Raw genomic sequence first — 15993 nt, 5'->3', positions numbered from 1 at the left:
GTACGTCACCTTAAAGGGAAAAGCCTTTCTTCAATTTTTTCCTATGACCCATACGACACCTCGTGCCTTTGTCTCCAGGACATTACGGTGGTGAAGTCGATGAAAAGCCCGCCGCCCGCCGTCAAGCTGGTGATGGAGGCCATCTGTATCCTGAAGGGCATCAAGCCCGACCGCGTGCCGAATCCCTCCGGCACCGGCAAGAAGGTGGAGGACTTCTGGGGCCCCGCCAAAAAGCTCCTCAGCGACATGAAGTTCCTCCAGAGCCTCCACGAGTACGACAAGGACAACATCCCCGTCAGCTACATCGCCATCATCCGCAGCAAGTACATCACCAACCCAGACTTTGTGCCGGAGAAGATTCGGACTGCGTCCACGGCCGCTGAAGGTCTCTGTAAGTGGGTGCGTGCCATGGACTCCTACGACAGGTACGTTTGACTGCCTCGAGACATTTTTTTTAGGGTACAAGAGGATCAGATCAAGGAAAGTTCTCCTTTAATACTTGAACAGAATTTAAACATCTCATTCTAGTCCTTAGTATTAGAATGCAGATTGAAAAACATCAAACGTGTTATTATTACAAACGCAGTTCTAGAAAAGCCTGGCCTGGAATCGGTGTGATCTGACGGTTGGAATTCACTAAACTCTCAATGAATCTGGGTCAACCTAAATGTGTTCAGTGTGGCCAAAGTTGTGGCCCCCAAAAAGGAGAAGCTAGCCCAGGCAGAGGGGGAGCTGAAGGTGGCGATGGAGAGCCTGACCAAGAAGCAAGCAGCGCTCAAGGAGATCCAGGACAAACTGGCCAAACTTCAGGAGACCCTGGACGCCAACAAAAACAAGAAGGCGGAGCTGGAGAACCAGGTGTGTGTGTGCGTGCGTGTGCGTGCGTACAGTGTATATATATCTTGTAATGGATATTAAAGATGATCATCCAGCCCCTGAGAATGTTATTGCACGCCACATAAAACAACGTACCACGACAGGTTAATCATCAGGTAAATTGACATGAAAGCTAACTCTTGTTAAATGAAATCTAATTAATTTCAAATTTACGATGGCTTTTTTCCGCAACTCTTTCTCAGTGCATTGCGATCGGTTAACGCAGCGGAGTTCACATGTTATTTCATGAAAGTGGTATGAACCCTCCGCCTCAGATGATGCATATCTTGTTATATAATGGAGGTCTTTTTTAACTTAGGATCACTTGTTCGCGCTGCGCCTTTTATCACGCCTGCAGTGTTACTGTGAAACGGAGATAGTGCTGAGAGCTCGGCTCAACTTGAGACGTCCTTTTGTGTTGAAGTGGAAAAATAAGGGATTGCTTGAAACAGATTAGTTGAAAGTCAGTCTTTTGAAAAACTTTTTAATCTGCTGTCCCGCGTCGTCGTTTTTTTTTTCCTTCTTTCCCCCTTTTTCTTGCGTGTCGGTCTTGCTTTCCCTCCGCTGTAAATTTCTCAAACGCGCCGATATCTGATTTTCCGCACGTATTTGATCTTCACAGTAACATTTTCCATGTAACTCAACTAATATGTTCAAAAGACAGTTGCAGCCAGAGGCATGCCTTTTACAACGACGTACGAAGGTTTTTATTTTTTTATTTCATTCTATTTTATTCTTCTTTCACGGTTTTACTGTCAAGAGTTCCAGAGAGACGCAAACCTCCCCACGTCACCGTTTGAAGGCGCGCCTCCTGTTTATTTTCACCTGTTTATTCTCCTCCCTCCGCGCCCCGGCCGCTCGTCCTTTTCATGTGGGCTCTGCATCTCCTCGCGCCTCGGCCACAGGTTGGCCTCGTCATCCCCTGGAGGGTTGACGATCACACAGACCTCTCCCATTTTCGAAGGGAGGAAAGCTGGTTGCACTCTCCCGCCCAGGTCTGTTACGTTGTTGGGTTCGTCTTCTCGTAATTGGCTCCTCCGCACCCAGCGCTCCCAACGCTCCCAACGTCTCCCTGCTTTAGTTTGACCACTTTTATGTATTTTAAGGTGATAAAGCTGCTGACGGATGCTCCGCTCTTCTGTTTGACTCGGGGGGGGGGGCCTTGAAGACACCGGCTTTTGATCTATTTACAAACAGCGGTGCGCAGCCCTGTCGTTTTTCCACGCGGGGTGCGGTCCCCGATTCAGTCTCTCCCGCCCGTCGTCACATTCACAACCTTGGAGGCTGACACACAATTTATAAGGGAGGATCTAGGAAGCTGAGTCGGACGGCCATTTGCATTAACCCCGTCTGTCCTGCCTCATCTACGTCGTCACCTGTGCTCGTCCCTCATCCTGGAAGAACGCTGAGCTTCTCGACCTGTTCCTCCAGGTGGATCTGTGCAGTAAGAAGCTGGAGCGCGCCGAGCAGCTGATCGGCGGCCTGGGCGGCGAGAAGTCACGCTGGAGCGAGACGGCCTACAACCTGGGGGAGCTCTACAACAACCTGACCGGCGACATTCTCATATCGTCGGGCATCGTGGCCTACCAGGGGGCCTTCACCTCCAGCTATAGACAGGTACGCTGTCTGTCGCACTGACCACAGTAAGACAGGGAACCACATCTAGTGCTGATTTGTATTATATACAGTGTCGAGCATTGTTAAGCAGACGCTCACAATGGGGTTTTATGAATAAAGGGGCCCTATTATGCTGATTTGCACTCTCTATATAATTATTCTTGGACTCCACTAGAGTGGCTTTGCGTGATTCACAGTTCAAATAAGTCTGGCCCTTGACACAGCCCCCACCTGAATTCAGCTTCTGCTGAAACGAGCCGTTTTGGCTCCTGTCTCTTTAAGGCCCACCTCCCTAAAGGCACACTTTCTTCTGATTGACCGACGTTTGGTAGCGTGATAAACTCGATAAACTTTCACTGATTTCACCTCCTCAGTCCACCAAAATCTGTTTCTGCACAAATGCGAGGCGGGAATTACGCAATCCACTCATATTGGATCTACGAGGCCTCATCTGAAAGTTAGCCCCAGACTTTCACCGCGGCGTCCAGACCAGCGCGGAGCTTGGAGCCACCGCAGGACACGGTTCGGGGTTTTTTTAAGTTTCATACAGTTACGGAAACGCCGGAAAATGCAATAAAATGAACACATCTACAGTTTTGTTTGGAGAAACGCAAAGCCGATCGCACACGGCAGCCCTCTGTGACCTTACCTGGCCACACACACACACACACACACACACACACACACACACACACACACACACACACACACACACGCACAAACAGAAACACGCAGCAGATACTTACATTTCCCTCGTCTGCAGTTTTATCATGGACAGTTGGCATTAATTCCTCTTTCTTTTAAAATACTCGTGCAGGTCTGTTCTAGTTTGTTCAGACTTGTGTTGCTGTTCTCCGAGCGGAAAATAAAAATAAGTTGATACATCTATGTGGCGGTTTCACCACCACACCCCACCCAAGTGTCGTTTTCAGGGCCCTCCGGCACAGAGACACAGACGGCGGGGGGGTTAACACCAGTTTATTGTGGACAGGGCCAGTTGGATTGAGCTGAGGAGCAGATAGAACGTGTCATGACGGGGCTCCTCTTCTGAGCGAGTGTGGGGATTGGGGGTTTTACCTGCCGCTCGTTAGACCAACCAACGAGCAACATGTATGCAGCCACCCTGATCCCAATCACCTGGATCCTAGTGGCTGCTCACGCACCATCCCCACACCGCAGTGTACATCGAAAACACTATTTGTATTGGTTATTGCGTTTGTTTGGAGAAACGCCCAGCGGATGGGGTGAAGAACTCGCTTTCGATCTGACGTCAGCTCGTGCAGAAAGTCGCAAAATTCTTTGGAAACGGAGCGTTCAGAGCTGTCGGAAAACCTGAGCGTTTTGTTACGATTACTTTGGCATTAGTTTACCTTGTTATTTGACACTTTTATAACGCCTAATATGAACATCCCACAGTGTAACACTATATATTTGACAGAAAATAAGGAAAAGCATAATAGATCCCCTTGAAAGGCAAACTAGCTTAAATGGAACACCCATTTGTGAACATCCCTACCGAGTAAGCTGTGGTAAGCTGGTAGTATCAGGCATAGACTATAGAGAAAAGAAATGTGCGGCTGCAACAAGATGATTGTAAGACTCAAGTTTGGGTTTACGCCCGCTGCCATCTTGGCAGGAAACGGAGCCAGAGCTTTCTAAATTTGGGCAGCGGGGCAGGCTCTCTGACGGTCCGGTGGTTTTCATTCTCCGCATCAACACGCGGCGGAAGGACGCAACACGCCCACCTTGCTCGACCACGGACGACAGACCTGTCGCCCCCAGACGTACACACGGAACGATCATTTTCACATCCACAACACCCATTAGAAGAAGTGAACATGTTTTGCATTGACGTAAAAATGTATTGACTTTTAGCGAGAAGCTCCTTCTTTTTCCGTTGCCTTAGACTCCAGTTTCTGGAGCAGCGGCATCTAGTGGTCATCAACCGAACTGCAGTTTAAAGTTACGACTTTAAACATTCAAAACACATCCATTATGGTTATTACGAAGAAAGCCTAGGGAAAAGATTTGGTTTATTTGTATTCTAACTGTGCCTGCTCTGAGGTGTGAAATGATCCCAACTTACTGTCGGCATAGGTTAGCATAATGTTGAACTTTGGTGTCAAGGATGCCGTTAACAGGCCTTTTACAGCTAGACGGCAAGCATTAAAATCTTTTTTTTTTTGCAGCATAGCCAGACTGCGAAAGGGGTTTGGCATGGATCACGTACTGTACAAGGACGCACTGTACTGTATATAAACATTACGTCTCCGTAAACTTGAGAGAGTTGGTGGTGTTTGATTTTGCGTTCTCGTCAAAGTCACTTGGCCTCAGTTATTGCAGCTGAGCCAGAGCTTTGATGTGATGGAGAGGACACAAGACATGTAAATATTTAACTTGTTGTGTGCACTTTCGTTCCGCTCAAAGGGAGCTACATTAAAGGGCCGTCCCCCAAAGACCTTATTGGTGCGTGCCAATCCCCATGCTCACCAATTTTTTTTTTTTTTTTTTTAACAACAAGCAAGGAACACTCATTAAAAATGGATTATTGTGCTGATAAAAATGCAGATACTTTATTTGGAACAATGAGAGCTCGTCACACGTCGGGGAGAAATTATGAGACGTCACACGCCATCATACCTTCTTGATTTCGAGCAATTTAATTATCTTTGGATCTTCCAACATGCTACTAATTGAACATGTTAGAGGAGTGCACCCAATGGAAGTTTTTCAATGTTTCATGTCAGGACTCTGCATTTTGTCATCCTCAATGAAATGCATTTAGTTGGCACATGATAAATGTGCAGGTACTTGTATGACACTTGTGATGAGTGTGAATGCTCACCTGCTCTTAGCAAGGTGAACACATAAGAGGTGGAGCTATTTTTCACCTGCAGCTGAGGAACCCTCTTGTGTTTAATGAAGGCTGAAGGCTTCCAGCCCTGGAAATGGAGGGGAAAGAAGCTGAAAAGCATGATTTATTTATTTTTATATTTTACTAGGGAAGGCCCCATCTTTATTTCTGGTTTCGGTATCAGGCCCATTCTGGTCTAAACTGCTGGTATCAATGAGAGTGACACACTATTTTCCACTATCTGATTGAACGGTTCTGTATTAAAGCATATATATACAGTATATATACAGTGTGTATATGTATGTGTGTGTATATATATATATATATATAAATATAGTGTGTGTATGTATATATATATATACACAAAACAGGGTCAGTATTCATTATCAGATAATTACCCTGCAGATATCCAAAGTCACACAAACACTTGTTTAGATTCTGTGTGTGTGTGTGTGTGTGTGTGTGTGTGTGTGTGTGTGTGCGTGTGCGTGTGCGTGCATGTGCGCCCGCAGTCTCAGACGGAGGACTGGATGAAGCTGTGCAAGATCAAAGCGATCCCCTGCTCCCCCAACATGTCTCTGATGAACTCCCTGGGAGAGCCGGTGAAGATCCGCGCCTGGACCATCGCGGGCCTTCCCTCCGACAGCTTCTCCATCGACAACGGCATCATCATCTCGTAGGTGCCCTGGCACGGCGCTCTCTGTAGACGGCGGGGCGGTCGTTTCGCTGCGCCGTCCGCTTACCGCATATCACTGATGCCATCTTGGTCCGTTGTCTCTGGCTGAGCGATAGAGGAGTCAGGCTTTTGGCAAAGCTCTGTTCCACCAGGACCGTTAGGCTGTTGCTCAGGAGACCGCCGGGGTTCCCTGGAGCGCGGCCCCCTCTCGGTTGAACGACTTTAACATCATTCTGTTCACCGGCTCCAACCGTTCTGTCCGCTGGCAAACCTCAAAAAAAAAAAAACCCCAGAAAAAACTAGGATTAGATGCTCTCCCTGGCTGATAAAGCAGAAATTGTGGGAATTGTTGGAACTATTTATTCCCTCAAAATAACCAAATAACTGCTAAATACAGTCGTTTTTATTGTGTTCAGATATACCCGTATAACACAATAGGTAATCCATGAAACAGAGAAACCTGTATGTAGACGTCGAAGCGAGTGATTTGCTGTGAAGAGTGTTTCCAGGTTGCAGGACGCCGCTCGTCGGCGCCGGTGAAAGCGGGAGCGGTGCCGTTTAATCACAAGATGGCGGCTCCCGCTGCGAGCAGCCCGACGCTCCTTCAAGTTGCTCGGAAACGACTCAATCCCAGAGTCTGCCGCGGCATCGGGCTGTCTCGCTGTTTCCCAGGCAGAAACCGCTGTGGAGGCTTCTCTCTTTTCCCCTTTCGTCCTGCTCACCCTTTCTCTCATTCATTTTTTTGATCTTTTTGCTTCTTCCCCTCTGCTCATCCTCCCCTCTTTTGTCTTTCATCCGTTGTTTCTTTTTCCACCCGTTCCTTCTGTCTCTTGTCCGTTGTTCCATACGTCCCTTCTCTCTTTCATCCCTCCCTAAACCCCTACTCTCGTTCTCACACGTCCAACCCTTCTAACTGTCTTTTCTTCTCCCTCTCACTGACAAGGCAGCTCTGCTTCAGCTGACGTGTGTGTGTGTGTGTGTGTGTGTGTGTGTGTGTGTGTGTGTGTGTGTGTGTGTGTGTGTGTGTGTGTGTGTGTGTGTGTGTGTGTGTGTGTGTGTGTGTGTGTGTGTGTGTGTGTGTGTGTGTGTGTGTGTGCACGCGGGCGTGTACAGATTGTCAGATGTAAAGAATAACTTGTTGTCAAGGATTTTCTGGGTAAAAGTACATTTTGCACAAGTCGTGTTCCTAAGGCTGTACAGTTTGGAAAAATCGATTTAAAAACCCCGTTGTGTCCGTGCCTGCGTGTGCGTGCGTCTGCAGTAACGCCAGGCGTTGGCCCCTCATGATCGACCCGCAGGGCCAAGCTAACAAGTGGGTGAAGAACATGGAGAAGACCAACAGCCTGCATGTCATCAAGCTGAGTGACCAAGACTTTGTCCGTACCCTGGAGAACTGCATCCAGTTTGGAACGCCAGGTAGACGAGTGTTTCAGTGTCTCGCTCTCTCCCGCTCTCTCTCGCTCTCTCTCGCTCTCTCTCTCTCTCTGCTCTCTCGCTACCTTGTTTGTGTAGAGAAACCGAAGTGTCTTTTCGGATCCCGGTTCGTCCGTTTGCAAGGCTGAATGGACGAGAAGTGGGAAGCGCCTGCAATGCCACTTGCTTCCTGCAGGGGTCTCTCTTCACCACAGCTGCAAATCAGTCTTGTGCTCAGAATGTCCTTTCTTCTCTCCCGCAGAACAGCAATTAGAATTACAAGGAGAAAAAAAACAAGTCCATACTTGAGTCAAGAACATCCACCAAGTGTTTTTTAGGGTCTGCTGCAAACGCTCATCATATTGAAACGCAGAAAGAAACACAAGGGCCCTCAAAGTGTTTTGCTGCACTCATATTTTTCCTCTTATCATGATCAAATTGGCTTGAGATATCCTTGTGGGTAAATGTTACTGCACTCCTTTCTGCTGGTTTGTTACGTGTTTGTTTGCAGGCTTTATTTTTATTTTGTTTTTATTCTTTTATTTTTTTCACTGTTTTTTGTGGCACAGAGCAGCCACCAATCCCCCAATCCCAACTATTTTACCACGTTTGGGTCTATAAACAAAAAATACTACTCCAAGAGGGGGAGACTCACCACGGGTGAAACAAATAAACATAGAAACAAACAACATGTACACTGGAAAACATAAACATCGGACGACAACATGTATTGAAAAAGTTAATTCATTAAACAGCAATTTGTCACATGGCCTCTTCCTGTCATAATTATGGCAGTAAATGACGGAGGAAAGGAGAGGGTTGTAACCAGGAGGGGGCTGGGTGTGTGTGTGTGTGTGTGTGTGTGTGTGTGTGTGTGTGTGTGTGTGTGTGTGTGTGTGTGTGTGTGTGTGTGTGTGTGTGTGTGTGTGTGAGAAGTGTCCACCAGTGAGTGTACAGGTCTTATACCAATTAGTTGTGGTGTATGAGGTCGGTATTACGTCGTATCGCCTCCAAGCAGTGGAAAGGTCCCGAAGCCACCCCTGTGTCCCACAGTCGTGCATACACCCCACGTCCGCAGGAAAGCCCCGAGCACCTCGCCCTGCAGCCACAGAAGATCCCCCGGCCCCCAGTGAAGCTGGGAGCCCGCAGAGCAACCTCCACGCCCGCCACGCCCAGCACGAGGAGACCCTGCACCCCTGAGGCACACACATGCGACCCACCCCCATGTGCAGGAACAAGATGCAGACGCAGGCGCAGAACCTGGGCCGTGGGTACCAGGCACAGACCGCAGACCTTGCCTGGACCCGCAAGGTACCGTGCCGACAGACCGACACCCCGCCCGAACCGCCCACCCTGCAGGCAAGCCGATGGGACCCCCATGCCCACCTGCGCCCCGCAGTCGACCGGACGCCCAACGGAGCGCTCATCCATGTAGCCGAGTGCGCTCAGCGCAGGGCACCCGGATGTTAGCCGCTGCCAGCAGACCCTCCATCGCCCCGGCACCCGGGGCATCCACTGCAAAGAAGCCGCACACCGCCCCCCGCACCCCAACCCACACATTGACAGCAGCAAGCGGCCCCCGAGGGGCCCCGGAAGACAAACCAAGCCGCCAGGACTCACGCACAGCTGGCAGGGGGCCCAGATGGCTGCTCCCTGGCCAACCACGCCCCCACACCAACCACCCGCGAATCGCCTGTTTGCAGGCTTTATATCCAGGCTTTTCCTCTGGACCTTGAGGTTTCACCTCGAAGTGGAAGAGCACCGGCTCGATTCCCAATGCCTTTGTGTTGGTTTGACCTATTGGCCTGTGCAGTAATGCTTTGAAATAAAATCTAAACTACCCCTGACTCTACATCAAGAGACATATCATAACAAAGCAGCCTTGGAAACCCAAAAGGCCTTTTATCTTAATGTGCGAGAGTTTAAAGGGGATCTATTATGCTCCTTTTCAAGAGGTTAATATAGGTTTCTGAGGTCTCCAAAACATGTTTTTGAAATTTTTTTGCTATGATAATGCATCCGAGCCATCGGAACATGCCTCTATACCATAGTGTTTCAAAACGGGCTGTTTTCTGTGTGTGTAGCTTTAATTGTAAATGAGCAGCCAAGCCCAGAGCCATTATGGTTTGCGCTTTAATCCGGGCTCCATCGTATTTACTCTGTAAACGTTCACTGATTCCACCTAACCAGTCCACTAAAATCTGTTTCAGAACAGATTTGAGGCGAGAAATGATCAATCCAGTTACAGAATCTTCACTCATATTAGATCTTCAAGGCCCCATTTAAAAGTTTGTTCCGACTTTTACCGCGGTGTCCTGAGCAGCATGGAGCTTGGAGCACCGCGGGATACGGCTCGGGGCATTTTTGTTTCATTCAATTGTGGAAACATCGCAAAATAAATACATCTATGGTTTTGTTTGGGGAAACGCGGAGCGGATCGCGCGCCACAGACTCCAGTGCATTCAAACCTACAAACAGAAAAGCAATTTGCCATATCCATTAATAGTTACCGTACAGAACAAGCTATTAGTAAAATTGTTGTATTGATTCCATTGACTCTAAACCACGTTTGATTCAGCCAACGCTACGTAAGAACTCAGCGACGTTCCCTGCAGTGTCAAATTATGAATGTGGTCAATTCAACACAGGAAAACTCATTATCCTGTTTAACATTAAATCACATCTAGCTATTAACAATGCTATTCCCGCCCATAGCTCAAAGGCAGTAAAAATATACTGGCTCACTTCTCTGATTGCCAATAATGGTCTCGGTCCATCGGTACAAGGATGAGGAGGTTCCTGGAGCACACTTAGGAGTTAATTGTTAAAGTAGTAATCACAGGGAGCTCATATAGGCCAGTTTGGTATCTGTTCCATCCTGTCAGTGGCTTTCAGGGTAAAATAAAGTAACACGCTGTGTAATTTTGAGCTGCAATATGTCTTTGATATTTTTAAATATAGAGAAGAAATGGACCCTGGGAATAGGAATGAGCTTTCAGTCGACTGTGATTCATAAAATAATTAAATCTAGACAATTCCTGATGAAATCGTAGACGTGTGCCGGTCCTGTGTGTGTGTGTGTGTGTGTGTACGTATGTTTATGCCGGGCTATGTGGGGAATTTCCCCAATATTTGACACATGTTTCCATGACGACCTGATGTCTTTGCCACATGTCAATTCCTCCCATACGAAACCTCTTGGGCAAAAAATTGGCCAAATAAATTGGGATATTTTGTAAACCACTGGCCCAAACCTTCCATAACATTAAAGCACGCCCGTCAGGTTCAAGCCGGTCGCTGTGAAACACTTTGTGTGTATGTGGTTTAAAAATGGGGGCGGAGTAGAGCAGCAGGATTGGTCTATAGTAGTCATAATAGGACGTGCAATAATAGTAAATAGTGTGCACCCTTAATTAAGGCAAGTCATCAAGCTGCTTGATCTGCTCCGGAATGCTTTTTATGTGTAAAGTTTGAGTTTTGATCTGCTGTAGCTCGCTGTCTTTCAAATCGTTGCACGCCGACCTGTTCTGCAGTGCTCCTGGAGAACATTGGCGAGGAGCTGGACCCGATCCTGGAGCCCCTGCTGCTGAAGCAGACCTTCAAGCAGGCAGGGGCCATCTGCATCCGCCTTGGGGACTCCACCATCGAGTACAGCCCCGACTTCCGCTTCTACATCACCACCAAACTGCGCAACCCCCACTACCTCCCAGAAACCTCGGTTAAAGTAAGTCAAATTCTCAGGATAAAGCCCCAAACATCTGCAATTAAAGGTTAGTTTCTTTCATGTTCCACAGGTATTTGTGTGCTGAACACTTTAGCAGAATGTAGACATTGAAGTTTGAGTGTGACTTTGTTTGGCCATGTGGAGAATACAAGGTTGAAACAGAAAGTCAAAGTCAACTTTGTTACTACAGAAACTTAAAGCAGCCCAGCCCCAATTCTATACTTGGAAACACTTCCAAAATCACACATACACACGTCTTTTTTTATGCTGCCGTATTGTTATTATTCGTATTATCCTGTTCTTTTCCTCTTATTATCTCCCGTTTAGTGCTCTCTCTCCCTATTGTGAGGGAAAAATGCAGACGACCAATTCTGTGAATGATCTTCCACATTTTTTTATATAGGACACCAGCCTGTTTGCATGTTACGTAGCTTTTTAAAACATTGTCTTGGGGTTTTAATGAGCCTCTCGGAGCTCAGATGAAGAGGCCGCTCTTTCAGATAATGCCACACTGTATTGTAAAGACCAGATCACACGCCATCTTCACCCAACCTCGTGTGGCGATAAAGATAACCCCAGGGGGCTTGACAGAGCGTTGTGCGTTTGTTTTTATAGAACAGTAAGATTGTACCTGTGACCGGAGTTTGACTGTTAAATCATTGTATGAGAGAAACACCTGGGGAAATGATTGGCGGGGAGTAGTCCTGTAAATGACAAGCTGACCAATGGTACACAACCTCTGATCAGTATAAAGCCCTCTTCAGCAGAAGCAAGGGCAGACTGATCAGATCACTGTTTTGAAGAAAGTCTGTATCTTTCCCTTAATTCTGCAGAATAGACTCTCAGTTTGTTTTCCTGTAGCGGGCAAATTAACCACCGACCACGCAGTGGGAATTCTCCAACACTACAGTATCTATCATGTTGCCTCTCTATCACTATTTCTCTCAAAATTTCCAGTTTCAATTAGTGAGATCGACGATTGAGAGATTATTTTTCCAGAGATTGATCCACAGTTCGGCTAAAAAAATAAAAAAATAAAAAATGCAGCTGTAACACAACACTGAATTCCGGTAATAGGAAAGGAACCAGGAAATTGAAGCATCTCTATGATGCTGTGTTGGTGTTGGACTTGTGTTGGACTGTATGTAGCATGGGAGCAGTGGGAGTGCTTTGTTTCCCCCCGTGCGTACAGCGGTGTAGGTGCCAGAGTTGCACTAACGAGTCTCTCACGCTCCTCCCGCCGCGCAGGCGGTCCCGCGACTGGTCGGCGCCGATGTGGCAGAGACTAAATGCGTCTCCCTCCAGTAGCAACAGGAAGGAAGGCGATGGAATGCTGGCTCCACTCGGGGGAAGCACTGGGGCTGTCATCATTCCCTCCTCCGCCATCCAAACGTACTGTTTTCATTAGACAATGATGCCGCCAGTCAACCTGGTTCAGTGGCCCGTTCACTAATGGCTCTTATTAGGTCATAATAATGACACTGGGATGCCATGGAAGTTGTGTTGTTCGATTAGCAGCTATCTTTCATTTTTGAAACCTGCAGTCTGCGGTTGAGAAAATTACTAGCCATCAGGGGGGGGGGGGGGTATTTTAGAAGCCCGAGGTGGAAACGACAATGATGATGCACTGAAGCACTTTGGATGTGTCATTTTCTATTTCTAGTTTGAACTAAATAGCAAAACAACCCTTAACCTGAAGAGTTATTGTGGCACTTTGCTTCCATAGAGAGAGATGAATTCTGTGAAAGACTGATGAGGGCCTAGTTCTGCCCCGGGGGGCCTTGCTTTCTAAAGGGGTCACACAACTCTGATGACGGCACATTTTTAGCTCGGCAACACATCGCTCAGCACTGCCCAATTTAAACACACTGGACTGTAGTTCTGCCAATACGAGCTCCTCGATTGAGCAGACACCAAAAAAAAAATCTATTCCAAGAAAAGGCCAACCAAGAAAAGGCACATTAAAGGAAATTGCATTACAGAGGATTGCATTTCAAGCAGAGCCCCGCTTTTTATGGCTGGCTATTAGATAGATTCAACTCATTTTTCACATCTGGCTCAAACCTTTTTTTCAACTCGAGCCTTTTTCTGCCTACAGTATACTTCCATGATAGCTCCCCATTATTCCCATTGAGCCCCATTTGAAACGCAGTACTTTAAAATACAAGAGTGATAGCGCCGAATAAGCCAGGCCCAAGGAGCGCTGAGGAGGGAGTGGAAGGATAAAAGCAGTGGCCACGTGTGAAAACAGAACGAGAGATTTATGTGGGCTCAGAGTCCTCACCGCCAGCGGAGCATGCCTCCTGCATCAATAGAAATGGAATTAGGCCCCAGCACTCGTTTATTAGCACGGCCAGTGGATACCAGATATAGGCTTTTAACCTCCAGGAAGGTGCACACCCTGCTGTCTAAGGCGGTGGTAAAGCCCACACCCCTTGACTCCCAGAGCAGCACTTTCCACTGATAGAAGGAGAATAAACAATCAACCTGCAACTCATCAGGGCCAAACCAGTCGCTGCCATCGATTGCAGGGGAAGGAAGTGGAAAGGGAAGCACCGAGTGCCGAGCCAATATTACAAACGGTGTCAAAAGAACTGTACAGTCGATAGATATACAGTGCACACAGCTGTGCACTGTGGATGCACTTGTCACACAGCACACCACACTATAACACATGCACGCAACCACACACACACACACACACACACACATGCACACGCTTTGGATGATGGCCGGTGAAATGAGGCCTCTGCTTTTGACCCATCCTGGCTTGTCCTTCCTCCGGGGGCACAGCCAGGAGCAGTGGGCAGCATTCGTGGACGCGCCCGGGGACCAGGTGACGAAGGAATTGAATTTTAAGTCAAACCTCCATCTGGGTGCCATGCCATGCAAACGCATGTATATATGGTGAAAGGAGAGAGCTCTTGTGGCTCTGAAAGGCAAAGTCAGGCGTTTATTTGACCACCAGTTTATATTTGAGGAAATACGGTATGTATTACGTAGAAGTAATGCAATACAATACAAACATATGCCACTGACAAAGTACAACAGTTGCTGTTGTACAATTTCAATTATATTAGGGGTTTTTTATGGTACAGTTCTATTAAAAAAGTTTCATACCTTCTAACTGGTTTAACTTAAAGTGTCTGCAGAGTTGAATCATAGCACAAAACGTGAGACAGTCTTGACAAGATCAACATGATGTTATGTAATTGTTAAAGTAATAATAAGCATAAATAATATAGGTTATTTTTCACATAATAACAAATAAAAGCATTGCGGTATTCCAGAGGTAAAATGTATTGTCAAACCGTTCAAAAAGGTTCAAGTCGCTTTGGTGTTCAATATTCCCCCTCTCGCTACGACAACATGGGCGGGTCTGGGAGGCTTCACCACGTAGATGGTGCAGCAGGTAAAACACCCCGCCCCCGCACACTGCGTCAACGTGCCCGGTGTGGTTCCGGCGGAGGGTACAACGTTTGTATGTGTTTTTCCTTTCTGGGTTATAGAAATATGACAGCACCGTCACGTTTCAAAAAAAAAAAGGACATCGTCATTGGACTGTTTCACTCTAAATCATTTTAAGCCCTCACGTCAGACATTCTCAACCCTGAGGTCGTGACTCCACGTGTCTAACACCAATATATTCATATTTGATTTATATGTAATGTTATAATTTCCATTTAATCCATTTGGAGCTCCCTCCAATATATATAATTAATTAGCTGACTTTCACGATTCAACAAATCCATTCACATCAGAGTTTCCCAACATGTAATGTTTTGTAAGTACAGCGAGAACGACTCTTATTCAGCCTCAATCTCCTGATCAAAGGCCTAAATGTGAATTGTAACTCATAAAATTATTGGCGCTGGCGCCAAAATAATGATAATAAATATAATATAATAATACCCCGGGTCCAGTTTAGTCATGTTAGGTATGTATTTCAGGTTTGCTAGGTTCCGTTGAACACGTCACCTGGCACTTAAATCACTGGATGTTGCCCTTGCGTCGATTCCTTTCAACGTCCCTCAAGAACGGTGTTTTAATAATTACCATCGTTCACAAGCGACACAAAAGAAAGCGACAGCTCCTCCAAACGTTCTCGGAACTTCCTGCGGTGCGAAAACGCCCTCTGTGATCGATAATAATTTTCGGGGTTTTTGTGAAACACAGCACGAGTCATGGTTTTCCGAGTTTCCAATAAAGGCAGCGCCGGCTCAGCAGGGGTCCAGACGAACTTTTTCACCACACTCCAGGAACCGTCCCCAAGTGAATGTAAACAGTCCCAAAATCCTCAAAATTTAAAAGCCTCTGAGATGTCAAACATTCACATCTCTACTTTCCTAAAATGATTTTATAGTATTGTCTGATAGTATCTCATATTTACATCCGGTCATATCAAATAATTCGATTTTAAATTAGAAAATAACTAATATCAAAATATTTTTTTTTCCCATAATCATTATTTTTTCACATTTAAAAAAAAGTTATGTATTTGAATATTTAAATTTAAAAAAAAAAATCCATTCCATGTGAATGTTTGAGTTACACTACAGGGTTAACAGGTTAGCATTAGCTTTGGCATGGGTTACCTATTGTTCACCATGGGCTGGACGGCTAGAAAGGCTAGCAGAGCTAGCGATGCAGCCGGAGAGCAAGTTACGGAGCAGGAAAACAACTTTGGCGCGCCTCAAACCTCCGAGTTACACTTTGCGACGAATGCCCCCCGACAGGGAGGAGCGAGGACAGCGTGTCCCGCTCCCCATTAGCAGCGTTAGCCGGAGCCGCTAACCCCACCGCAACACACAACCGGAGCGAGTGAGACCAGTG

At 46.8% G+C, this 15993-nt stretch overlaps 1 protein-coding gene across 1 annotated transcript in view; it reads left to right on the top strand.

Moving 5' to 3' along the window:
* dnah7 (dynein, axonemal, heavy chain 7) overlaps positions 1-15993 on the top strand; it is a gene marked incomplete at both ends in the record, with an annotated part of 94980 nt that overhangs the window by 54422 nt on the left and 24565 nt on the right. Inside the window, 6 exons of the mRNA XM_080018912.1 lie at positions 79-425; positions 678-858; positions 2308-2493; positions 5860-6023; positions 7285-7439; positions 10970-11160. Coding sequence (XP_079875038.1) covers positions 79-425; positions 678-858; positions 2308-2493; positions 5860-6023; positions 7285-7439; positions 10970-11160 — 1224 coding nt within the window. The remainder of the gene's footprint in view (positions 1-78; positions 426-677; positions 859-2307; positions 2494-5859; positions 6024-7284; positions 7440-10969; positions 11161-15993) is intronic.

This window comes from Zeus faber (assembly GCF_960531495.2).
Source record: "Zeus faber genome assembly, chromosome: 18".
In the NCBI taxonomy this organism is placed as follows: Eukaryota; Metazoa; Chordata; class Actinopteri; order Zeiformes; family Zeidae; genus Zeus; species Zeus faber.
The sequence above is the reverse complement of the archived record's forward strand: the minus strand, read 5'-3'. Positions and strand labels throughout refer to the sequence as shown.